Below are 26,706 nucleotides of genomic sequence, written 5' to 3' on the forward strand. Positions count from 1 at the left end.
AGATGTGGCAGCGTAAATTTGTATGTCTTGTTGGGGAATAACAGCCCCTCCAACTGTCTGGCCAGTCTTAGACCTTCATAACCTAGTGACTCCTTTCTCACTACAGAACTGTACATCACCTGACTCTAAAACTGCTTTTGAATGCCCCTCCCGCCCCCGGACAAGTAGAAATTTACTAATCCAGAAGGTCATGAAGGTGGTCATTAGGTCTCTAAAAAGATGCATCAAAAGGGAAAGTGCCAGTCACCTGAAAGCTTGTAACCAGTAGTGTTAAAATTACCATTGTATTGGGGCGTCTTAAGTATTACACAGCTTGTAAAAGGCTGACCTGGCCATGGCTTGGGTCCAGGGATACCCAGAAGTTTAAAAAAAAATGAAAACTGGAAACCAGATTGCTACTAACAACGTGTTAAACTTTCAGTTTCTCTTAAAATCATTTTTCTCTTTGGCAGTATGTAGTAATATTTGTTTTTAGTATGGAGAACAAAGCTGCCATTTTGAAAAGGTCAGCAGATGGTTTTTCCGTTCTTGCTTGTGTCTCCATTGCAGGCACTTACCCATATTTGTACATGTGTGTTGTAGTTATGTATGCATACATGGCAAAGAGCTGCTGATGCTGTTTTTGTATCTTTGTGTTGATTTTGTCTGGTTTTTGATTCTAAAAAGTTGCTGCTAGCTAGAAAATAAAGTATCCCCAGTATGAGTTGGGATATACATACGAAGAATAAATTTATACCAAATGAATTGGCTACATACCGTATATACTCGCGTATAAGCCGAGTTTTTCAGCCCAAAAAAAGGGCTGAAAAAGCCGGCCTCGGCTTATACGCGGGTCAATACGGTAGAGGGGGGAAGGAGGAGGGAGGAGGGAGGGGGGAACTTACCACCGCCATCTTTTCCAGGCCGGGAGCGGCCTCCAGAGCCCCCCTGCGGCCGCGGGGAGGGCGCTCTGCCGCCCCCGCCGCCTTCTCCCGGCCGGGAGCGGCCTTCAGAGGCCTGCTGTGGCCGCGGGGAGGGCGCTCCGCCGCCCCCGCCGCCTTCTCCCGGCCGGGAGCGGCCTTCAGAGGCCTGCTGCGGCCGCGGGGAGGGCGCTCCGCCGCCCCTGCCGCCTTCTCCCGGCCGGGAGCGGCCTTCAGAGGCCCTCTGCGGCCGCGGGGAGGGCGCTCCGCCGCCCCCGCCGCCTTCTCCCGGCCGGGAGAGGCCTCTAGAGGCCCTCTGTGGCTGCGGGGAGGGCGCTCTGCCGCCCCCGCCGCCTTCTCCCGGCCGGGAGCGGCCTTCAGAGGCCCTCTGCGGCCGCGGGGAGGGCGCTCTGCCGCCCCCGCCGCCTTCTCCCGGACGGGAGAGGCCTCTAGAGGCCCTCTGCGGCCGCGGGGAGGGCGCTTTGCCGCCCCCGCCGCCTTCTCCCGGCCGGGAGCGGCCTTCATAGGCCCTCTGCGGCCGCGGGGAGGGCGCTCTGCCTCCCCCGCCGCCTTCTCCCGGCCGGGAGAGGCCTCTAGAGGCCCTCTGCGGCCGCGGGGAGGGCGCTCTGCCGCCCCTGCCGCCTTCTCCCGGCCGGGAGCAGCCTACAGAGGCCTGCTGCGGCCGCGGGGAGGGCGCTCTGCCGCCCCCGCCGCCTTCTCCCGGCCGGGAGCGGCCTTCAGAGGCCTGCTGCAGCCGCGGGGAGGGCGCTCTGCCGTCCCCGCCGCCTTCTCCCGGCCGGGAGCGGCCTTCAGAGGCCTGCTGCGGCCGCGGGGAGGGCGCTCTGCCGCCTCTGCCGCCTTCTCCCGGCCGGGAGAGGCCTCTAGAGGCCCTCTGCGGCCGCGGGGAGGGCGCTCCGCCGCCCCCGCCGCCTTCTCCCGGCCGGGAGAGGCCTCTAGAGGCCTGCTGCGGCCGCGGGGAGGGCGCTCCGCCACCCCCGCCGCTTCCCGCCGCCAGGAGCCCAGAAGGTAAGTCTTGGGGGGGGTTATAAGCCGACCCTCGGCTTATACGCGGGTGCCTAATTTTTCCCCATTTTTGGGGAGAAATTAGGCACCTCGGCTTATACGCGGGTCGGCTTATACACGGGTATATACGGTAATCCTTTTTTAACATCTGATCAGTATATACCTTAGTAGTATAACATTTTTATAAGCTACATAAACAACACAAACTATTCTACTGTTTGGTACAGTGTGTAATTATGGAAAAAATTCAAGAGGTTTTTTTTTAAAAAAACGAAATGTTTCCATCTTGCCTATGTAGACAGTTAGTTTCCTATTTTTTGCTTCTCTTTCCAAAACTGATGTACACTTTTTTTGGCTTTGTATCATCAGAGTTCAGTTCAGTATTAATGTTCATATTTGCTTTTCTCAGACTTTATTACTCTCTCATAATGCAAAGTCCCCCGGGTCCATTGGCAACCCTGTTGCGGTTAGATGTTCTTGATCACAGCTTTCAGAGACTAAAATCTGGGACTTTCAGCTGCCAAACATTTTCTTAGGCTCCCATGATCATCTGCCAAAGCAGATGGAGCAGAGGCAAACATTTTAAGTTTGTGTATAACAGAAGCAGGCATTGCCAAATTATTACTTAAATGGTGCATGCAGTTTATTTGGTCTTAAGCTATATTGCACATGTAGGAGCTGTGCATGTGTGTGTAAAGTGCTGTCAAGTCACAGCTGACTTATAGTGACCCCTTAAGGGGTTTTCAAGGCAACTAACAGAAGTGGTTTTCCATTTCCTTCCTCTGCATAGTGACCCTGGCATTCCTTGGTGGTCTCCTAGCCAAATGCTAACCAGGGCTGACCCTGCTTAGCTACTGAGATCTGAAAAGATCATGCTAGCCTGGGCCATGTAAGAGTTAGAAAGTAATAATTATTTTCTCTAATATGGTACACTCATAACATTAAGAATGACGTAATTTTGGTATAGATAAACAGAGAAACTGCTCTCAGAGGTTAAGTGATGTAGACTTATTTGTTTAAAATAGAACTTCCACATTCCCAAATTAAAGGCGTTGGAAGTAAAGTACAACGATTCTTTGTACCAAGCACACCAGTACTCCAGAGGGGGCATTAGAGTAAGGTGGGGATATCAGATTCCTCTGTTTCTTTCCTTTTGTCTGCTCTGTAAACACTGGCACAACCCTTCCTGCCTCCTTCTCATAATCTGCCTAAGTTCACAGCATCAGTATTGCTGACAGATGGCCATCAAGCCTCTGCTTGAAAATCTCGAAGAAGGAGAGCTTGCCACCTCTCAAGGAAGCCTGTTCCACTGAGGAACTGCTCTAACAGTCAGAAAGTTCTTCCTAATGTTTAGCCAAAAACTCTTTTGATTTAATTTCAACCCGTTGGTTCTGGTCCGACCTTCTGGGGCAACAGAGAACAACTCGGCACCATCCTCTCTATGACATCCTTTCAAGTACTTGAAGATGATTATCTTATCACCTCTCAGTCTTATCTCTTCTCCAGGCTAAACACACCGAGCCCTTTCAACCTTTCCTCATAGGATTTGGTTTCTAGATCCCTCACCATCTTTGTTGCCCTCCCCTGGTCACATTCCAGCTTGTCAACATCCTTCTTAAATTGTGGTGCCCCAAACTGAACACAGTACTCTAAGTGAGATCTAACCAGAGAAGAGTAAAGCGATATCATCACTTTGTGTGATCTGGACACTATACTTCTGTTGATACAGCCAGAATAGCATTTGCCTTTTTAGCTACTGCATCACACTGTTGACTCATGTTCAGTGTATGGTCTACTAAGACCCCTAGATCTTTTTCGCACACACTATCGCCAAGAAAAGTCTCCCCCATTTTATAATTACGCATTTGATTTTTCCTATCTAAATGCAGAACTTTACATTTATCTCTGTTGAAATGCATTTTATTAGTTTTACCCCAATTCTCCAGCCTGTCAAGATCACCCTGTCTACTTGCTCTGTAGTCTACCACATTTGCTACCCCTCCCAATTTAGTATCATCTGCAAATTTAATAAGTATCCCCTCTATTCCCTCATCCAAATCATTTATAAAGATGTTGAACGATACAGGCTCCTGGACAGATCCCTGAGGCACTCCACTTATCACTCTTCTCCAAGAGGATGAGGAACCATTAACAAGCACTCTTTGGGTGCAATCTGTCAACCAGTTACAGATGCACCTAACCACATGTTACAACAAGAATATTATGTGGAACCTTATCAAAAGCCTTACTGAAATCAAGATAAACTTTGTCCACAGCATTCCCCTGATCCAGTAAAGTAGTAACTTTCTTAGAAACGGAGATAAGATTAGTCTGACATGACTTGAGAAACTTGTGCTCTCTCCATCCTGTCTTAGATATATAGCTAGAATGCTCATTCTTTCTTTCCTGCCCTAGGGCGAAAACGCATGGTCGCTTTAGCCTCCTTTATTCCCTGTTTCAGCCAGGATCAAATGCATTGCATTTCGCCGAACGTGCGTCCAATCCTGGCTAAATCCTGGCTGAAACAGGGAATAAAGGAGGCTAAAGCGACCATGCGTTTTTGCCCTTAGTATATAAATGACATCCATTTCCCTCCTAAAGCAACAAATCTTATCCTACAGCAGCATTCCTCTTTCACTGTGCAAATTAGTTTTAAAGCTAACACTTCACATTCAGGATCCTGCTTCTGAGGTTGAGTAACAGTATTCATGGTTAAGGCTGACTATGGTGGGTGGAATTCACATAAGAGTTGTGGATGGTTGGGTGGGGGCAGGAACTTAACCCCTCTGGACTAAGGTTGGGGGGACATTAGGGGGTGCCATTGGACAACAGCGTGAAGTCGCTTCCAGGAAAAATCTGGAAGTAACACCACACCTCTCCAGGAAATCCTAAGAGTTTCCAGTGATTCCTAGAGTAGACTGACGTCAGTTCTGCACCACCACCCCAAATAATGTCATGGCATCAACAGTGATTTTTAAAAAATGTTATTTGTCACCTGCTGGCTGCAAGAGTGGTGGTGGGGGGAACGGGGCAGGGGATCCCCCACCCATGGTGGGAACTGGCAGGTCTGGGACTACTTGAACCTATTCTGTAAGGGCTTCAGGTTTGGCCTTCTATGAAGTAAGATGCCCTCAGCATCATGGGGGCATTCCATACCATGACAGTTCGCAAGTTGAGAGAGTTACCAAAATAGGAAGCTGTTCAATACTGAAATCTTATATCTTGGACCTGTCAAAACATTTCTTTAGAACTCATGGTTGGACATCTAAATATTGTGCTGGGCATTGTGCATTTCTGTTTATTTGATAGAATCAGCCTAATGTAATCTATCAATGTCTGAAATTAATACCAGTGACCCCAGAAATTTTGAGATTGAGGGGTTCTTATTGAAGTTTATTAAGCAGTTCCAGAGGCATAAAGATGTGGAAGAAAAGAAATATTAAATTATGCAAGGTAACCATTCCTGATGTTGCACAATTAATTAAAGCTGGAAAAGAAGAGAATAACAAGGCTTCTATGTGTGAACTAATACTTCACATATTACTAGAATTTTAAATACTTTCCTGCTATTCAAGAATCATTTTGTTCGAGAGGATGATTTCATTAGGGGATAAAGTTCTGTATGCAAAGAAGACTGTGCCTGATGCATTTTCATAAGGCTGAGGAATTGTGTACTCTTCTGTTTTGTATGCATAAATTATAGTGGTGTCACAACATTTTTTGTGTGTGAGGGAGAAAAAGAATTGCAGGCTTAAAGTACTGTGAGCCATCTAGTTCTGTGAAAAATATAGGGTAGAATCCAATGGAAAAGAGCTGGTGGAATGGATCTTTCTCTTCTCTGCTGCTTACTCTGAAGATCCTCTCCAAAATCCCTGAAGGCCTAACAAATAAAATGCACCATCATATAGCAGTGTGCAGAAGTAAGTGAGGAGCTGCCTTCTCCTCCCTCCAGTCCATGATATTACAGTTTTAAGTGCACTGGGACATAAATGTTGTATCTTAGTTCATTGAATGTTGAACATTTTGACCGTATATAAAATCAACTGTAAATAGAGATTGATGTGAACTTACTGAGTGGCATTAGGGGTCATTTGTGGTTTTCTTTTTCTTACTGTAGTTTCCTATAAATGTAACACATAATTTATTTATTGTTATCCTCTTAAAAGCAGTTATATTGTCATTTATTTAGGTACTTATCCCACCTTCCCCCCCCCCCCCGCAATTGGGGACCCAAAGCAGGTTGCAACATCATTCTTCATTTATCTTCACAACATCAACCATGTGAGGTAGGTTAGGCCAAGAGAGAATGACTGGCTCAAGGGCACCCAGAGAGCTTCCAGGGCAGAGAGGGGATTTGAACCTTGTTCTCCTAGATGCTATTCTAACCCAAAGCACACCACATTGACTCGTGCACTAGTAATAAAATATCTCAGAGAGAGCAGGTATAAAGGCCATGGGGGTACAATTGCCAGTTCTGGGTTGAGAAATTCCTGGAGTTTTGAGGGGTGAAGCCTAGGAAGGGCGAGGCTTAGAGAGAGGAGAGACATTAGCAGGATATGATGCCATGAAGTCCACTCTTCAAAGCATTAGTTTTCTCCAGGGAACTGACCTCTGTGGTCTGGAGATCAGTTGTAATTCCGGATCTCCAGCCCCACTGGAGGTTGGCAACCCTCTGTGGAGTAAGTGTATAGTTGTAGATAAGAGAGAAAAAGGTGCCAGATTTGATTGAATCTAAAGAACTTTAAATCTTGTTGCCTGGAATATAGAATCTAATATACTACTGCTCTTAGCTCCATTACAAACATACCTCAGAGATATTGCGGGTTCGGTTCTAGTCCATCGCAATAAACTGACTGTCACAATAAAATGAGTCACACGAACTTTTTCGGTTTCCCGGTGCATATAAAAGTTATGTTTAACTATAGTGTAGTCTATTAAGTGTGCGATAGCAATATATCTAAAAAAATGTACTGTAATCATAATGGGAAAGTTTGAAATATTGCGAGAATTACCAAAATGTGACATAGAGACATGAAGTGAGCACATGCTGTTGGAAAAAACTGATAGGAGTGCTTGAAAATGCAATATCTGTGAAGCTCAATAAAACGAAGTGCAATAAAATAAGGTGTGCCTGTAATGTGCCAGTATTCTGCATACAATACAATGAGGTGCCTTCAGTTATGCTTACCGTATATACTCGGGTATAAGCCAGATTTGAGGCCAGAAAAGGGAATTTCTTATTGACCCGCGTGTAAGCCAAGGGTCAATAAGAAATTCCCTTTACCGGCAATGCTGCGCTCTAAAATGGCGGCCGCCATTTTAGAGCACAGGGATGATCTCGCCCCTGCCCCAGGTCGCCCTCCTGCCGGCCTCCTGGGCCCTCCCGACCCACCCCGACCCCAGTGCCATCCAAGGGGGGAGGGGGAAGAGCCCCTGAACCCCCTACTCACCGGGAGAGGCGGCGAATCGGCGGCGGTGGAGGCGCGGCCTTCCTGGACTGGCAGGAGGCCCCTCCCGGCCGCTGCCAGCTGGAGGAAGGCACGTGGGCGGCGGTGGCCCGGCCTGCAGGGGCCTCCTGCCGGCCCAGGAAGGCCGCTGCCGGCCAGAGGAAGGCGCGTGGGCCCGGCAGCGATGGCGGCGGTGATGGTGGTAAGTTCCCCCCTCCCTCCTCCCCCCTCTACCGTATTGACCCGCGTTTAAGCCGAGTTCGGCTTTTTCAGCCCTTTTTTTGGGCTGAAAAACTCGGCTCTTACGCGAGTATATACGGTATTTGCTTTTGGATTGCATTGAAACTAACCTAATGGCTGGTATTACTTGTGAAAATTGTGTGCATTCTTCATATCTTGCATACAAGTTATTCATAATATAAATAGGCTTTGCACAGTGTTCGCAGCTGAGGCATGCAGTTTTGCATGCTATCATTGCTGTGTGTGAGCCCATGAATTCCAGCAATTCTCCAATATATCATACATTATCAGATTGTTAATTGTTTCAACAAGCTGATTCTATGATTACGTCTTCAACCGAGTGTCCTAAACAATAGATTGAACTCCAGCAGTGAGTAGCATTCACTTCCATTGTAGGAGTTAAATTAAGCGGTAGGTGTGGGGGGGTGGAATGCAAAATTGAGGTGTTGATCTCATTCATAAAAACTTGACAAATTTTCCTTAGGCTTCTATAAATTTATTTTAAACAAATAAACTACCTTAAGAAGTCACAGTGTTAACCCACCAGAATATATGTTGACGTTAAATAATGAAGTCTAGCTGTTGCAATCTTAAAATGTCATCTGATTTCTTTTGCTTAGTTTGGTCTCTTAGTTGGTGGCATTTCATTCCAGATGCTGCATGCTCTTTTCAATCTATTTTTAATTCCACCCCCTAACTTTATCCCATCGTTAAACAATTCCATCATATGGATATGCCTGATACTGTAATATTAGCACAGCCAGACAATGAACTTTAAATTTTCTGACACGATAGAACTGTGGGATGAGGCTTTTGGAAGCGCTAATAAGGTTGTGAAGGGGTGGTATAAAATAAGGATGGATAGAGATGGCTTTGGACAGCATGTACTTTGGAGAGTCAATATCAACACTTAAAAAGATAGTAATTTGGTAATGCAATCCTGTGTGTTGAGGAACTGAGTAGATGTGAGTTAGTACAAGACAAACCACAGAAGACCAATAAAGTTTCATGAGCTCCATCACAAAGGAGCTTGGAGTTGGAAAAGATAAGTCATATGTCTGGAGCTTGTATGTTTACCTATGTTTGACTTGAATTGAGATACTTTTCTAAGATGCAGATATTTTATCAAAATAGAGAGGTATTCTGTTTTGAAAGTGTGTCTAGCTATAGCACCAGGCTAGCCTGATCTTGTCAGATCTCAGAAGCTAAGCAGGGTAGGCCCTGGTGAGTATTTTGATGGTCAGCCTCCAAGGAACACCAGGGTCGTAGTGCAAAGACAGGCAATGGCAAACTACCTTCGAACGTTTCTTGCCTTGAAAACCCTACAGGGTTGCCATAAGTCAGCTGTGACTTTACAGCACAAGAAATGTGGTAGTAATCACTAAAACAGTGACTTGGTCCCAAATTGTGCTGAAGAATTCTGTTTAAAAACACATTAAAGACGTGAACATACATTAAGGGAGGCATTTCAAGGATGAATACTACTTTTTTTTTTAATGTTGGCTCTCATCAGGCAATTCTCCAAACCAGAGGGTGTTTTTTTTCCAGGGTTGGAGATGGGACTAAGCATTGTTAGTTAATTTAGATGTCACAGCAAAACACAGTTAGTACTAAACAGGAAATAAGAGGAGAGCAGCACATTAGAGGAGAGTCCATGTAAACCCAGATCTCATTTCTGATCATCTAAATTGAACCATTGTATGTGTTGTTTCTTTTGTCAGAGTTTTGAAGAACTTATTTTCTGAACTTTCAGTGGTCTTAGGAAGCTCTGAATGGAAATGATTTTCTGCCTCATGTAGCTGTATTGTAGCTAGCTTTACTGAAATATAGTTTACCATTACTGTAGGCAAATGGGTAATTAATTAATTCCAGTATATTTATTTCAAAGTTTTATAAATGTCATGTGAGTACATAGCGGTTTTTTCGCCACTTTAACAACAACAACAACAAAACCCTAGTGAAATGGTAAAATACATGGGATGGTTGCAAAACCATCTTTTCAAGTTTCCTTGAGGCTTTCATAATTATTTTTGTTTGCTAGAGCATAGCTTTGCAATGTCTGTTTGCTGAGACAACCCAATTGAGCTATTATTTCAAAAAATTGGGTTTCCCAAATATTTTTTTCCTGGGCTGTGTGAACATGTTAATAACATCTTCTTACATTGGAAGAGATATATAGTGATGTAGTGTCTTAAAGCAAAACTGAAAAGGTGGTTTTTCACTGGGAACTCTTGTGTAGTTTTACTGTGATTGTGAATTTGGTCCTCCCAGGAAAAACTGACTTCATTAACATAAAGAGATAGGATTGTTCCTTTAAAGAGAGGAACCATTTCCCATCTTCAAAGAGGGAATTTTGTGAAAAACTGAAATATATGCAGCAATTGATTTCTAATCAAACCTAAACTTTATTTTATGCTATAACTTTTTAAGGTTTTATGGTTTTGTTGGTTTTAAAGATTGTAACCCGCCTTGAGCCCAGTTTTGCCTGGGAACGAGGGCGGGCTATGAATGCAAATATAAAGTCTCCACACAAGAAGTACATAAATGGACAATAAAAATCTTAGTATTTAGAAACCAGTGGGAGACTATTTCGGTCTTCTAGTGTTGCTGACCTAAAAGTTGTTATTCTTCTACAAAAGAATTTCAATGAAACTTCTGAATACTGGGATCATTAAGAAGTTTCACACTACCTTCCTGTCTTGGTTGAAGAAGGACGTGGGATTTTTATCTCACCCTGGGAATTAACTATCTTATCAAAACCTAGGCTTCTCCACCAATTGTGTGTGTTAAGTGCCATCAAGTCGCTTCCGACTCATGGCGACCCCTATGAATCAAAGTCCTCCAAAATGTCCTATCTTTGACAGCCTAACTAGTTTAGCCTAAGTAGTGAATGGCTTCTGCATTTTTCTTGATTAGATTCAAGTTTTACAATTTATTTAATTATTATCTTAAAACATTTATTAGCTCCCTTTCTCCTTTGTGGAACTCAAGGCAGCTTCAGTATTAATAAAACATTATTAAAAACACAATAAAACAATTATTGTAAACATTATATTTCACTCTGTACTTCTCTGTACTTTCACTCTGTGGCCCCTTGATTTGGCTTTTTGTTTGTTATGTGTATGTGTAAAGTGCTTTCAGGTCATAGCCATCTTATCACGATCCGTAGGGTTTTCAAAGCAAGAGACCTTCAAAGGTTTGCCATTGCCTGCCTCAATATAGCAACCCTGGACTTCCTTGGTGGTCTCCCATCCAAGTACTAACCAGGGCTGAGCTTGCTCTTAGATTTTGAGATCTGACAAGATTTGAGCTTGCCTGGACATAAAACACGCATACATAAACAAGGATCTGTTCAATGCATCTGAAGAAACAAATTCTCAAAAATAATGCTATTGTCACTAGTGCTCTCTCTAGTGGTCACAAATTACTGTAGCAGCTGCATTGAGAAATAGAAGTAACCTTGAGAGGTGGAACCTTGGATTCAACTCTGGGTTGGATCCAATGAATTTGTTTTGCTAATGGTAGCGCCTTCCCCTCTTGCATCAAAAGCACATTGTAAGGCTTTCCAGCCTCCCTGGGCAGTTTCCATAAAATCACTTGCTCAGACAACCATTCAGAAACAGGTAAGTTTATTGGAACGCATCAGGTAGGACTAGGCCCCTACAGGGTCAAAGTTGCAAGTGCTTGCTATTTCCCAAAGACAGCAATATAATCCATTCTACACAGCAGATGCCCGTTACATGTTTTGAGAACCATGAGATAATCGTGCCTAGCACAGGAACATCAAAAGGTCTCAAGAAGCTCGTTACTACAATCTACAATCTACAAACACCAAGGCCAGAGAAAGCAGGGGGGAGCTGTAGCAAGCGAGGGAAGCGGGGAGGGACATTCCAGCCTGGGGCCTGCTGGAGCTGACAGTATTAACAGCCTGAACCAAAGTTAGCAAAAGGGCCGCTCGGCTGCTTTTACGAGCCAAAGCGGAAACACACAGGAAAGAAGCATACAGAACCTCACACACATTGCACTGGAGAAATGTGCTACCATTAGTGGAACAAATCCATGGGATCCATCCAATCCTCATTTGTTAATGAAGTTTTAGGCATTTGAAAAGATTACTGGCAAGGAACCTTGTGACTGTCACTAGTAGACCAGGTTGTTCTCCATTTGCAACATCTGAAGAAGCAGCTTCTCTTAGGACAACAATTATTTTTATCAGAAGTCTTGTATAGAGCCCTTGTTCTAGAGAGTTTGAGAGTATTTTCACAGCTTCCTTGTGAGAAGCATAGATAAGCAGAACTGGCAGCTAGACCACTGTTCAACAAGGAAAAGGAATAAGGTAATAAAAACATGGGCTAGGAAGAGAAATTTATTAGAGATCTTTAGAAGGACCTACAGCCTTTGTTTTGGATGTGGTGATATAAAATATACCAATTAAAGAGGAGCATAGTAATTTACTTTTTTTACATTATGAAATTTAGTTGTTCAATGAGAATGGCGTTTTATAGAAGAGAGGTTCAGAGAGGAAAGGTGACCTTGCCATTTTGTTTGCTGACTGCTTTGTCGAAATCTGGAGGATCTGTGTATTTGGGAACCATGTTTGAACAATTAACCAATTCTTAGCAGAGCATAGGAAGAAGCTTCTGTTTGGAGAAAGAGAAATCTGTTTTGTTACTTGACATGTTTGTCAGCCAGCAATTTTGAACAATTTCTAAAGTTTATGGCAATCAGCTGAGGGCAAGGGGAATCATTTTGCCCTTGAATTTCATTTTGAATTATCTCCTCTGAGCATTTGCCATGTCTGAGCAAATATTTGATGCAGCTAGTCACTGGGCTGCAGTTCCAAATTCTCCAAAGCATAAACACTCTAGGTGTAAAATGTCAAGCACAGTTATTTTGAAATCTTGCTATTGACAGAGGTGCTTTCTGGTCTACTTCATACCATATCTAAATACAGCTAATGCAGTATTGAAGCTCAAAGAGCACCGTTTAAATAGATTGCTTTATTGTAAACTGCTTTGAGTTCACTTTGAGTCAACACAAGCAAAAAACCTGTTTTAAAATACGTAAAAGTAAATAACATTTTAATTCATATGCGCATTCATGTTCTTTTAATTTTATTTCAGTGGGGGGAGATATAAATTCTAATCTAAGAGCTGCTATTGGAAATTGCTTGTTCGGTTTCTTAATGCCCTTGAAAGTCAAAATCCCGCTCCCTATGAAGAGAAAAGTCTTATTGATTGGTTCAAAGTGAAAACCTGTGTATTAAGCCACCATTTTCTTTAGCAACGGCTGGATCAGTGGTAGTACTTTTTTTTCTTTTCATCTTCTTTCAGGTATTACAGTGCTACCATTATGCAGATGTCAGGCGTTCAAGATGACCGGCTTGCTATTTGGCTCGCTGCGGTGACAGCATTAACTAACTTCATTTTCACTATGGTTGGAGTCTGGCTGGTTGATAGAGTGGGCCGTAGGAAACTCACGCTTGGAAGTTTAGCAGGTATGTGTTGAAACTGAGAACTGTATGGAAATCTTCATTGAGTGTGTGACATCTAGGCAGATTATAAGAAAGAAGTAGGCTTGAAAAGGGAAACACTCTATCCATGAACTGAACTATAACTTGCCAAAATATTGCAATTATGTGTGACATGTGTGATTCAGAGTACTGCATTTAAAAGTAGGATATTCAGGCTGGTTGTGAAGCACTTGGATGGGTCTTCAGCAGTCCCTTATTTGTTGGACTAACATACCTTGTAATGATAGGATAAAATGTATTAGAAACATAGCCTCTTAACTCCTTGGGGTAAAGTAAAATACAGAACGTATAAATAGGAAAAGCCTCATGTAAGACATATGTTAAAATGTTTCTCCTAGTTAAAGCAAAATGATCCCTGAAACCTGATTATGAATTTGAAAAAATAGTTGCAGAGATTATATATATAATCTGCCTTGGTTATCCTGGCCTGTGAACGCACCAGCAACTTACCTCGCTATTTACATGCGTCCAGTACGAAAGCATCCAAGATGAGTTTAAATTTCTGTTCCCACCGTGCCGCCTTTTGATAAGCCCAGACCGGCACGCTCCCACGCATGCCCAGTCGGCTTCTCCAAGCAAGGATGGCGATTGATCCAGCTTGAGTAAGGGAGGCGGGGGGAGTGTGGGGGTTGGCTGGCAGCAGGAAGTGGGCTGGCAGCAGGAAATGGATCAAACACAGTTTGCATGTTCCCACTGTAAGGCACCGGGGTGGAGGACTTCTTATTTTTTTTAATTTGCCGTATAAGCTGATACGCTTAACGCGGCGAAATTGCGCTCTGGAGACGTCCTCGGAATCCTTCGGGTGAGTTGCAGTGGGAACATGCAAGGAAAGCCCGTGGAAGCCGGCGCCTCAAATGGTAAGTGCGGACATGGCCCTGGTTTGGATTTGTACTAAAATGTTAGTAGTATCTACACTTTTGTTTTACATTTTGTTGTGATAATTCAAACTTACTACATGTAGATTTCAAGATGTCCTGCTCATGGGAAGAGCCCTTCTGTTAACAGAAGAGCACCTTTAGATCTAATACTATGATTTGCACCACTCCATGCATTATATTCTGTTCTGCTTCTGCTTTTGATTTCAGATTGTTTCATACTGGAATTATAATTTTTTTTAATCATGGTGATTCAATACCCTGCAGAACTAGTCAGAGCCCACAGGACTAATGAATTCCATTTTAGAAATAATATTTTTATCCCCGTTTTAGTGAATAATTCTGTTGCTTTCATTCTGTTAACTGATTATTATTTTTAATTTCTAATCTCACTCCCTCTTCCATTTGGAACTGTGCTGCCCATTCAAATACGTAGTGCAGCCAAAAATGAAGAATTCTCATATATTAATTGCTTAGTTGTTTTTCTGAAAGTAAGGCTGTTGAATGTTTAGCCCATTCAGAAGTATAGGAGGAGTGTTACTGACTGATTTCACTTATCACAGCCCACTGAGAGAGAATGGATTTCAGGCAAATTTGCCAGATGTTCTAGTGCTTCAACGTGCTCTGGCAAGTTTCAAGGTTGGAAGAGAAGGGCTATCAAAAATCCAATTTCGTTTGTGACATATTGGGGGATAGAAATACCTTTTCCCCCAAAGCAAGATGCCTATGCTTGGCAAATTAGTCTTAACCAAAAGCCAATATGTAGCATCTTGTTAATTCATACTTTAAATTCGATAACCCTTTGATGACTTATGGATATTTGTTAGTCATAGCCTATCAGTTACTTTCCCAACAGGCTCAACTCTGCTGCTAGTTGTGACTGAAGATTCCAAGTATTCCCTGTTGGATTTTAGGAACTCTTTCAGGATGTATTAAGTGTTTAAACTGTATTGTTATGTCATGAGAAGAATCTCCTCATGTTCTCAGTGAGGGTAAAAATCTCAGTGCTGGGAAGTTTAAGGAAGTGCCTAAAAGTACCAAGGGCCAGAGATTCATACTCCTTAAGGAGGGGTGAAGATAAAAGTTGGTTCTGCCTGGCTTCTGAAGTATGTCTTTGTTACCTTGATTCCAGCTATACTATTTGCCATGTGTTCCTCACATGAACTTGCTGTAGGATTTTTAAATATAATTTAAATATAGTTTAAAAATCTGTGGGTTGGATTTTCTGTCACCCTTTTGCTAAGTGAGAAGTTTTGCTCCATAGGAAAAGAGTCTTCACTTGCAGTTAGATCCTATGCATACAATTTTTCATTGTCTTAATTCTCTGAAGTTATGAAAGCAATTACTTTGTCAGATACAGAGTTTGTATACTCTTATCCCAATCACTTTTACTTAAATGCTGTTCCTTGATTCATCTAATCATGAAAAGGTGTGTCCCAGTTAATGGTCCAGATTTTGTGAGGGACTTTGACAGTAGTCTCCCATTCACCCATGCCTGTACACAGAAACATTTCCTGGAACAGTGTGAAGAAATTGCTTTGTTTTATTTCACTTTGTTTAAGTAACTTTTTATAACCATAAAGTTTTCGAGGTAGTGGTCCTGTCCAAAACTGCCCGAGAACTGGCCCATGGTGTGGTTGTTAAGGATTTAGCTGCCTATGAGAGAGCCATTATTGCTTTGGTCATAGTCAGGTCAACTAAGCTAACTTGCATGGGATAATTTTTCTACTAGAGAAACACTTTTTGCATTGTTCAAATTCTGTTTGATTGATTAAAGTCCCTTGTTTCTCTATTGCAGGCACCACCATTGCACTTCTTGTTCTAGCTTTGGGATTTTTGCTGTCAGCTCAGGTTTCACCACAAGTCACTCTTAATCCTGAAGGCCCTTCAGGACAGAACTCTAGCTGCACAAAATACAGGTGAGCGGCCATGATTTTCTCTTGAAAACTTCTTATTTTCCTCTGATTCTTCTAGGCCTGCGTACAGTAAACTTAGTCAAGTCCTTCTGGCCATTGCTGACTAGTTTTGTTTCAAGTTTGAACAGAGGAGACGCAGTTGGGATCATACTATTTTTAAGCAACAACTCTGGTCAACTGTACCTAGTACACATTAGAGATGTGCTGAAGATGGGTGGTAGTGGTATGCCAAATGCGTATATCATATGAAGCAACTAGGGCCAGAATAAGCTGAGTTGCTGTGGGTTTTGTGCTTGACCAGACTGGCTCTATAAATACTACCAGTATCTGAGCTAGTCAGTTTAACAACTATTCCTTCTATCTCTGTCATCTGCAGTTCATGGAAAGCCAGTAATTGTTGGTCTAGACCAGGGGTTATAAGGGCCGGATATGACATGAATGACAATTGGTGGGGCCAGGCCATGCCCCGCCAGCTCAGATTGAGAGTTGGGGGGGGGGAAGTGGCTGCCTTGGCTGGCTCGCGGACCAGATGAGAGCTCTTAAGGGGCCAGATCCAGCCCTTGGGCCTGATGTTTGACATCCCTGGTCTAGATTTTAAAATATGAACTCAAATAATGTCATTATTGGTTGGATCCAGACTACATTGGCAGTTTTCACCTATTTCCCCCTTTGCGCTGCAGCTTCCCCTCATGTAAGTCCTTAGGGTTCCCTATCCCTGTGCCATGCAAAATAGTCTATCATGCCACCTTTTGGCATAAGTGTTGCAGTTGCCTGCCCCCTAGTATATTACCTTTGTGAGTATTAAACATATTTTGGGGTCATTCTCTAAGAGATACAGTGTAAAATGGACATTTTGTCACAAGTCTTGGTCAAGATCTAATTATTCCTCTCAAGGGGTCTACTGTGTATAAAGAAATATTACAGGATATACTTAATCAGTCATATTTTCAGGTGGGTAGCTATGTTAGTCTCCAGTACAACAGCAAGATTTGAGTCCAGTAGCACCTTAAATACCAACTAGATTTCCTGGGTATAAGCTTTTGAGAGGAGGGAGCTTTGACTCTCAAAAGCGTATACCCTGGAAATCTAGTTGGTCTTTAAGATGCTACTGGACTCAGATCTTGCTGTTTGGCCAATCATATTATTATAAACTGTAAAGATTCCTTCAACATACCCAAAGTTTGTGAATAATCCCAGTTATTGGTCTAATGGAAACACACAGGGCCTATGTCTGGAATGGCTTTGGCTAGAGTCTGGGAAATGATGTTCATGCACAAGGTTACTGTATGTCTTGACCTCAGAAGCTGAGACTGATGTAAGGTCAGTAAATTAAGAGAATTCAGTAAAAACATACCTAAACTGGTACCTATGTCCCATCTCTTGTCCCATAGATATTCTTGGAATCTTTCCTGTTCTATTCTAACCCACATTTTGCCAGTATGAAAGCAAAAAGAAAAATCAGTATCCATTTTAAATGTCTGTACCACCATAACCATTTTAAATGTCTGTACCACCATAACCACCATAACAGTAGACACTTTCCGGGAGGAATGAACTCTGCATGGCTACTATCTCAGTAAAACAGATTGGTTAAAGGTCTCATTCTTATGTAAGAACTTAAAAAGTGAAGTCTTAAAAGTCATTGGAAAATAAAACATTGTAGGGTTCTTGGTGAGTTCAGTTTGTGGCTACTCCAGAGTGCTGGTGGAGGGGGCCACTAATATTATTACACCTGTAAAGCTGGGATCTTGCAAAGCAATTCCGCTTGACTGCGCCTATCAAATATATAATTACTCAAAATATAGTAATGGCATATCAGAATAGTAACATACATTTCTCTATACATATGAACTATCAGAGAAAAGTAATACCACAGATACTGCCTCTTTATAAACAAGTTTCCATATTTGTCTGGGCGACTCAGTGAAGTTTCTCCAAAGTAGTTCAGTGTGACTTTCTCATTTCTGTGCTGATTGTGTGTTGATTGACTACATCTCCTTTCACCAGTACATGATTTCATCTCCATTACAGAGCAAGATTGAAAACAGGAGCAAAGCTAGATGATAACAGTGGAATTGCTTTCAGAGCTTACAAAAGCAATTTAAGTGCACATACATCTTTCTTCAAAGTGTAGGGTATTTGAGGGGCAAATAGCACACAATGGGAAAGTTCTGTTGAAATTCAGAAGAAATTAATATAGGACCTCTTTAAATATTATGAACATCAATTATGGTATATATCAGTGGAGAAACGACGTTAGCATATTGGCAGTAATTGAAATCATGACAACTTGTATATGCTTTCAGCACACCTTTTCTAATCACAAATGTTGTTGGGGGAAAAAGCAGAAACAGTTCATATCAGGTTGGCAACTCTCCACTGGATGGGATTAAGAGTACCCCATACCAGTACTATAATATGATTGTAATGGTATTCTACTACTGAGTTTAAAAGGTCTGTAGACACTAATAGAGCTGTTAAAAATACTTTGTTGGATTGTGTGTAATATTTATGCTGGTGTGCTGTCCAGCCTTAAGGTGCTACTCCTGGCATCCCACCTGCAGAGGTGAGAAGATCAGAGACTTGGGGGGCGGGGGTTTCCCAGTGGTGGTGCCCTGCTTGTAGGATGTCCTTCCCCTTGAAACTCACTTGATGCCTACATTACTGGCTTTTAGGCACTCAGCCAAAACATTTGTTCACCCAAGCTTTTTAAAATAATAATAATAATAATTTTTTATTTTTTATTAATTTGACACGTTAACATATAAAACAATTTCCAATACTAACAATACTAAAAAAAAACATTTAAAATTTCTAAATTAACCATAAATTGACTCCCCCCTCTCCCTGTTCCGTCCAAAAATAAACTGTATAAACTTTTGCTAACGGGGCTAATCCCTTTACTATTTTAATTGACATACTCTTATCCTATCTAACATCTTTAAATCAATGCTTAACCTAAAGTTAATAAAAGGTATAAGTAAGGGATTTCAAAAACCATTCTCAAAATGGTCCTATTGATAACAATTAAAGTTTTCAATAAAACTAAGAACAAATAGGAACCAATAAAAAGTATTTGTATATCGTCAAGAAAAAACTAAAGAAATTATTAACTTCCCCTACACCTCCCTCCTCATTAAAAAATTAATTGCTTTGTTAAATTTTCCATTTCACCCTAGCTTTTCGTTTCAGTAAATCATAATCATATATAATGCCGATTCCATTAAGGTCAATCGTTTTAAGCAGTTCATTTTGATCATGTCCACAAAAGGAATCAAACTTTTATAAATTCAAACATACTTCTGATACATCTATATCAAATGTTGTTATATTTCCGTTTAAACCAGTCCTTTTAATCAGTTCCTTTTAATCATATCAGCAAGAAAGACCAAACTCTTTTAAATTAGTCCCTTTGCCCGGAATTTCCAGCATCTTTTTCTTTTCTCCATTAGCAGTAAGCATCGGAAGTTATCCTTGGAGGTTGTTAATAAAGTCCCTTCTGCAAATAGATGTTCTTCATAGTAAATCCACTTTGCAGTTTGTTCCATCCCAACTTCAAAAAAGAGAATCCTTTCAACTCCAGTTTTCTTGTTCTTTAAATCCTCCAAGCAAACATTGAAAAGTTCATCATGCAGGTTGAAGAAACATAGATCAAAGCCACCCATATTCAAATCTCCTGTTGTTAGCTGGATTGTTGCACGTTGCTTGTTGAAATTTCCCAATTCCTCTACAGAGATCTTCTGTTCTTCATGTATCTTGTCATGTAGAGGCACCAGGTCTTTAAGGTCTTCCTCGTTCATTATTTGAGTAGTTGACTGGGTAAAGGTGTTCATCATATTCATCATCCGTTCCATCTGTTTTATCATCTGCTCCTGTTGTTTTAACAGCTGTTTATGCTGTCTTACTGATGTCTCACTTTGCTGAGCAAACAAATCTTGAAATATTTTTTCCATAATTGCTTGCGAGGGTTCAACAGGTTAAGGATGTTTTTGATGTTTAATTTCGGCGAATTTGTCAAGTCTTCAAAGGTATTTTTCCAAAATGTGGGTAGATTAGTAGTTCATGCTGAACTTAATCGCTTAAATATTCCCCTAAAAATCCTCAAAGAACAGCGGAAAAACAAGTTTTTAAATTTGAGGTACCATCGAGTTGTTTTAGACACTCTAGGTCGACAAGTACAGGAAGCAGGAAGCCGGCTGGAAACTGTGTAGCTGCGGACCTTCCGTCATCCCCTTTTTGTAGTTTTAGATAGAGAACCTTTTAGTTGGTGCACCAAGGGAATTCACTTCCTGTCCTGCGTGCTTCTGTACTTCTCCCCGTTGCCGGCAGACGTCCTGTAATACGATGTACTGTTTCCTAGAGGTCTTCCGGTACTTCAAAATGGATCTTAAGTGCATGGCTGGAGGACTTTGCCTGCCCAAGAAAGGTAGCATGACCAAGGGGAGGGAGGGTTTTATTTCTCCCTTCCCCTCAAATGTCACGGAATCTGATTGGTACTTACCACGTCTGTCAAAGAGTTTAGTTGTTTAGTCTACCCCCAGATCAACTTGATAGAGTCCTTGCCTCCTTAATTGATGTCTTATCTTAACAGAAACGTTTTTATAGAATGGGGGGGAGAGGTGCGGATTTCCCAGTTGATTCTGCCAATCAGTTCAACCTTCCCGGTAAGATCAAAAGAATTCTTGTTACTCACTTAGATTTCGGAGGGTGAGGTTTTTCTTCATTGAAATAGTTCATAAGATGGTTATAGGTAATGGAGGTCCAAGCCTAATGCCAAAGAAAATGCTTGCGGCGATGCAATCTCCTCTCAATGCCAGCGGGGACAAACATCCACACCTCCTGGGGGCTTAAAAAAGTTCCCTCGGAGAGTATGGGAGTCACACCGCTTTCTTCGGGCTGCAGAGCAATTCCTGCGTCCCAGTCCACTATTTAGGACCGGGTTGGTGTGTTAAAAGCACACCAATTCAAAGCGTATCTTGGATTCCCTTGGGAGCTCTCCCTAGGGACAACTGCTTGGGACTAGCTCGTTACCAGAAGTCTCTTCACCCAGGCTTTTGACTCAGATTATATCTCCTGTTCTTTTGCCATGTATGTTGTTTCCTTTCATGCTGATTTTATACTGCTGGTCACTTTTTAAAAAATATTGATGCTGGATTTTACAGTTGATGTTTTAGTATATTGAATTATTTCAGTTGCTATTTTTAAATTTTCAATTGTATTGTTTTTGTTTTGTGTTGGCTACCTTGTGAAGATTCTGGAGAGTGCAGGATATACATATTTTAAGCAAATGATTTGAATTGCCATGGAAATAACCTTAAGCAGTTGTATTGATCAGTTAGGTTTCATTCCTTAGCACACTCACTTACCTTGGAGTAAGTCCTGTTGAGCTCAGTAGAATTTACTTATTCATATTAATTTTATTTATAGGGTGGCTTTCTCACAGATTCAAGGCACCAAAATTAAAAATGAGCAATACAATAAATATAAGCAATAAAATTTTCATAGCCATTTAAACTGCAACAGTATTCCCTTTATAAAAATATCCCTCTTGAACAGTTATGTTTTGCACATTTCATGGAATTGTGGTGATACAAGCATTCTTGAACTGACCGGGCAAGCCATTACACCTGGTGGTACCTACAATAGAGAGTGATTGGGTGTGGGTAGCTATTGATCTTTCTTGTTTACAACACGGCACCTTCAGAAGGCCTTGCTCAAATGAGCAATGCTGTTCCATGTTAGGAGAGATGATCCTGCAGGTATGTTTGTCCCATGCCAGGAAGGATTTTATAGGTAATATCAAACACTTTAATTGAACTGACATGAATCAGATTACTTTGAAGCAACAAAATAAATTCAGAAGGTGCTTACTTCATATTAAGCTATAACTTCTGTAGATTGCTTTCTTTTTATAGATGCTACTTCAGTGTTGGTTTTTAGAGCTTTATTGAATTTTGAAACTACCATTATTCCATGAAAAGCAGAACAAGTGATAAAAAATTATTAGAAAAGCAATTAGAAACAATTACCCAGATTCTGTAAATGTCATTCTATATGATCTAAACAAGGATATTAATAAGTTATGAGTGCTGGGAGCTCTCTCAGTAATCCCCCCCCCCAACAGAAACTTGCAAAATCTGTCATCTATATTTAAAACTGTTAATTTGATGGGGTCATAATGACTCTTATACTCTGTATTTTTTTTCTTATTCCAGTTAAGGTTCTTACACAGCCACCCATGTTGTATTGTTTTATTCATCACAAGCTGGGTGACAGCTCTTAATACACAGCCTTCCTCCAGCCACCTTCTTTTTAACATGCCATGTGGGCCAAATTAGGGCTTGAACATTGGTTATGCTGACCCCACTCCCCACATCGCATAGCTGGCCAAATGGAGGCAGACTGCAGAAAGCAGTGTGTTATCTACCTGGCAGAGTAAATGCTGGGCAAAATTGCCCAGGGTGTCCTCCTTTCCCCCCTTCCTCCACCCCACCACAAATAATTGGTCCACTTTACGGCTGTGAACTGATCTTTTAAGCTGGCTGACTTTTAGAATCCTGGTTTGTGTTTTTATGGGAGAGTTTCCCATGGCACTCACATTCAGAAGTCACAGCGAATTGGAGCTTTAACAAACTGGGGAGTTGTCAGTTAAGCACAAAAGGAGGAGGGAGGTGGTGGGAGATGCAGAACATGTGAGCATGACAAGAAGTTGTAGTCAAGCTCTGTTGCATTTAATTGCAGACTTTTTTGATCCTTAACAACAGCCCAAGCATGTAGCAGTTAAACCAATATCAAGGGGAGACCTTTAAGCCTATTTCCAAGGAGATTCAGGTGTAGGCCATAAACATGTGTTCCACCAGAGAGACTCCTGACAATTCGCTTACCCCCTAGGGCCGTGTTGGCGAACCTATGGCACGTGTGCTACTTCCGGTTGCCTCTTTTCCTCATTTTTTTTTTCAAATGACATCTTTTTATCCTGCTTGCATGGTTTCTCTGGCCCCTGAAATTCCTTCAAGCTCTGACCATGAGAACTAATGACACCTTTGAAGTAAAAAGAAACTTCTGGATAAATCTCTAGACTTGTATAAGACCAAAGTCTGTTCCATATTTAAAATTCCATTATTAAATTGAATTATTAAATTGTGTGATTGTCTTTCTGTTTAATTTTGGCCAGGAAAGGTATTTAAAGGAGTAAAAATACCCTGTATAAAGCCTGCTTTTTAAACCTGACAATCTGTGTGGGTAAAGCAGAATTTGGATCTCCTGTTATAGCTCTGTAATCCTTCAAAAATAAATTACCATATATGCTGATATAAATAACTCTACTTTGAATATATTTACAACTAGAAAACAAGTAACTGTGTTTTCAGCTACGAGTCATTGCCAGAGATTCTACTGTTCTTTAACTCTTACGATTTTTTATGTAAACATAAAATGTGGATTTGTGTTCATGAAATTATTTTCAGAATTTATTGATGAGCCAAAATAGATAATTCAGAAACTGTATTCTAGTTAGTATAGCTCTGATGCAGATCTTTGATGGAGTAGCATCTCTTAGCAGGTCCTTGTCCAGACAAACTTCTAATGCTGGCTGTGTACAAGTTCATGTGAGGTAATGAAGCCAGTCCGGTGCATCCAGCATGCATCCTTTGTGATGTTCACCAAGGACTGAGTCATCCTCACAACATTAAACTTGTAGACTTCATCATAACAGTACCCATTGCTGACTAAAATAAAGGCACTGATGCTTGGTAGTATTATGAACACATGAAACTGCCTTATACTGAATCAGACCCTTGATCCATCAGAGTCAGTATTGTCTACTCAGACCAGCAGCGGCTCTCCAGGGTCTCAGGCAGGGGTCTTTCACATCACCTCCTTGCCTAGTCCCTTTAACTAGAGATGTCGGGGACCGAACCTGGGACCTTATGCATGCCAAGCAGATGCTCTACCACTGAGCCATGGTCCCCTCTGTAATCAGTATTGTATCAGTAATGTTAAAAAGAAGAAGAGTTGGCTTTTATATGCCAATTTCTCTACCGCTTAAGGGAGTATCAAACCATCTTACAATCACATTCCCTTCCCCACCCCACAACAGACACCCTGTGAGGTAGGTAGGGCTGAGAGAGCTCTAAGAGAGCTGTGACTAGCCCAAGGTCACCCAGCCGGCTTCATGTGTATACAAGTGAGGAAACCAACCCTGTTAACCAGATTAGCGTCTTCTGCTCATGTGGAGGAGTGGGTAATCAAATCCAGTTCTCCAGATTAAAGTCCACCACTCCAAACCACTGCTGTTAACCACTACACCATGCTGGCTCTTCAGCTAAATAGATGGGAAAATATTAATTATTATGTATTGAGCAATGGAGTAGTATTTGTATATGGTGTTTGTAGTGAAATGTTAAATATGAAGGGATGTATTTCAATAAATATTTAAAGCCCTGTATTTAAATAATGTATAAACAAGTATTTATATTTACCTGCATTCCTGTCAGTGTTTTAGAACTCTTTCACTTGTGCAATTTCCTCTGATCTCTCCATCCATCTGGGCCGTTTTAAGCCATAGGATTATCTTTACCATTGACTTGCATGACTTCTGCTATCACAGAAGGCCAAGGCATTCATATGTCCAGCAGCTGCATTTTAAGTAGCTTGCAGAATTGAAATTACATAGTCCACTAGCAATTTTTTATTTAACTTAAGTATTGCCTAGAGGAAATGCTATTAGCTTTCAAATGAAACTTTACTGGTGATTTTAGCTGGTACAGTTAGGGTTTGCACTAAGTAAAATACTCTAAAGAAGGCATTGCTGGCTAATTCAGTTTCATACTTTAGATCAGGGCTTCCTAAACTTTTTCCAATCATGACCCCTTTTCACCTGAGAAAGTTTTACGTGACCCTGGGTATATAGGTATATAAAATAGGTATACAAATCAAAAATTTACTGATAATAAATCATAAAGAAATTTATTTTAAAACAATTCTTTGCTATACATACAATTTTACCATTTACTGTTTCCAAATTTTTCGTGACCCCCACATTCAGTTACACGACCCCATATGGGGTTACAACCCACAGTTTAAGAAGCTTTACTTTAGATCAGACTGACCTTTGTTTTTTTTGAGTGGGTTACTGTATTTTTTTGTTCTGTGGGCCACTGGATAATACAGTGCAAGTCTGCATATTCAGGCAATCTTAACCGTTAAAACCCAAGATTCACTTAGTTCACATCTTTGGAAGAATCTCAGCAATATCTAGGTGATGGTCCAGTGGTCCACTGTCTATTTGTTGTTGCTTCCAAGATAGGGTTGTCAGGCTGAGCCTGGCAACTGGTGGAGGGCTTGGGGGCAGAACATGGGCAGTGTGTTTAACGTTGGCTGTGTCCCTGTGCCACTTCTGGGGAAAACCCAGGAGTGGCATAGGGTAGTTAGAGTTTCCAGCGATTCCTAGAGCTACCCAATGTCACTTCCAGATTCTTCCCAGAAGTAACCTAGGGATGCAGACTACCTCACCTTTAAAAAAAAAAAAATCTCCCCACCACATCTTCAAGCAGCAGCGGTCAAAGGAACCTAGAGGTTGGGAATCCCCCGCCCCAACTGAAGGTCTGGCAAGCCTGTCCCAAGAATAAACTGTATCTTTATTGGAGTGATTTTAAAAGTGATTACTCATTCCAATTTCTGTCCTTTAGAACATAATTTATATTTTGTTCAAATATTGAAGGGAAGTGTAACTGAAAAATTAGAATGGTAATTTCCATGCAAAATTCAGAAGAGCTGAATCCTACAGTGAAGTGCAGATGCATGTTCAGATCACTTTTTTTGAGCTCTAATCAAAATGTAATTAAAATTCTATTGCAAGCTCATGCTGTAGAGCTGAAGGATGACCTTATAATAAATCCTGAAATTGGCTAACTAATCAAAGCTGTTCTCAGGTGCTCGTATTTAACCTTTCTTCAGCATGTTCCTCTCTCTATCCAATGTCCTAATTTAATTTAAAAACCAGAGGGTAAATGGATATATTTCAGTATAAAAGTCCAATCGTCTGTCATTTTGGTAATACAACGTATAAGGCAAGAGATTTTATTTTTGTGCTTGGAATGTTATGTTTATAAAAGGATTAAAAATCAATGGTTTGTCTTAGATCACACAAAAGAATAGGTGATGAGGTACTAAAGGTGTGCCTGGTTCAAGTCTCCAAATTGCCATAGTGTTTGCAGTGGGTTCTAGAGAGAGGAGAAAGGTGATGAAGGGTCTTTCGCCAGCAGGTGAAGACTATTTTGTTTCGTGGTTACTGGCCCTCCTAGTGTTTTTATGTGTTTTAATTGAATTATACTATGAGTTTTAACTGTATCTTTAATTGCTTGAATGTTTTAATGTTTTTTTACGTTTGCTGCCTTGTAGACCCTGATAGGGTAGAAAGGTAGCATAAAAATCTTTTAAATAAAATAAACTAGGTTCTAACCAAAAGGATAGGATGTGATGGCAACAAAGTAGAGCCATGTTGGTTAGGCAGTACTTAGTAGGCTGATATACTCTTCCTGTGTGGAAACTTGAGCTTGCACATGAGAAGTAGTGTATCTAAGCATTTCCAGTCCACCCCCCCCCCCCACACACACACTGCTATATTCTGGAATTCTGTGAAAGCTTTCTAGCATGCTATTCGTCCCCCATCAATCACATGTATTGTTCCTGTGTATAAAAGAGAATGCAAGTGACAGTAGTAAAGACGTGGTAGTGTAGTCTTCTGATGAGTCCTATTGATATACGATAATC

The 26,706-nt window shown here is 41.4% G+C and overlaps 1 protein-coding gene across 1 annotated transcript in view; it reads left to right on the plus strand.

The window, feature by feature from the left end:
* Positions 1–26,706, plus strand: part of SLC2A13 (solute carrier family 2 member 13) — a 140,820-nt gene that overhangs the window by 77,087 nt on the left and 37,027 nt on the right. The window contains exons 5-6 of the mRNA XM_056847038.1: positions 12,943–13,106; positions 15,816–15,936. Of these exons, the coding sequence (XP_056703016.1) occupies positions 12,943–13,106; positions 15,816–15,936 (285 nt within the window). The remainder of the gene's footprint in view (positions 1–12,942; positions 13,107–15,815; positions 15,937–26,706) is intronic.

This window comes from Euleptes europaea, chromosome 3 (genome assembly GCF_029931775.1).
Source record: "Euleptes europaea isolate rEulEur1 chromosome 3, rEulEur1.hap1, whole genome shotgun sequence".
NCBI classification, from domain to species: Eukaryota; Metazoa; Chordata; class Lepidosauria; order Squamata; family Sphaerodactylidae; genus Euleptes; species Euleptes europaea.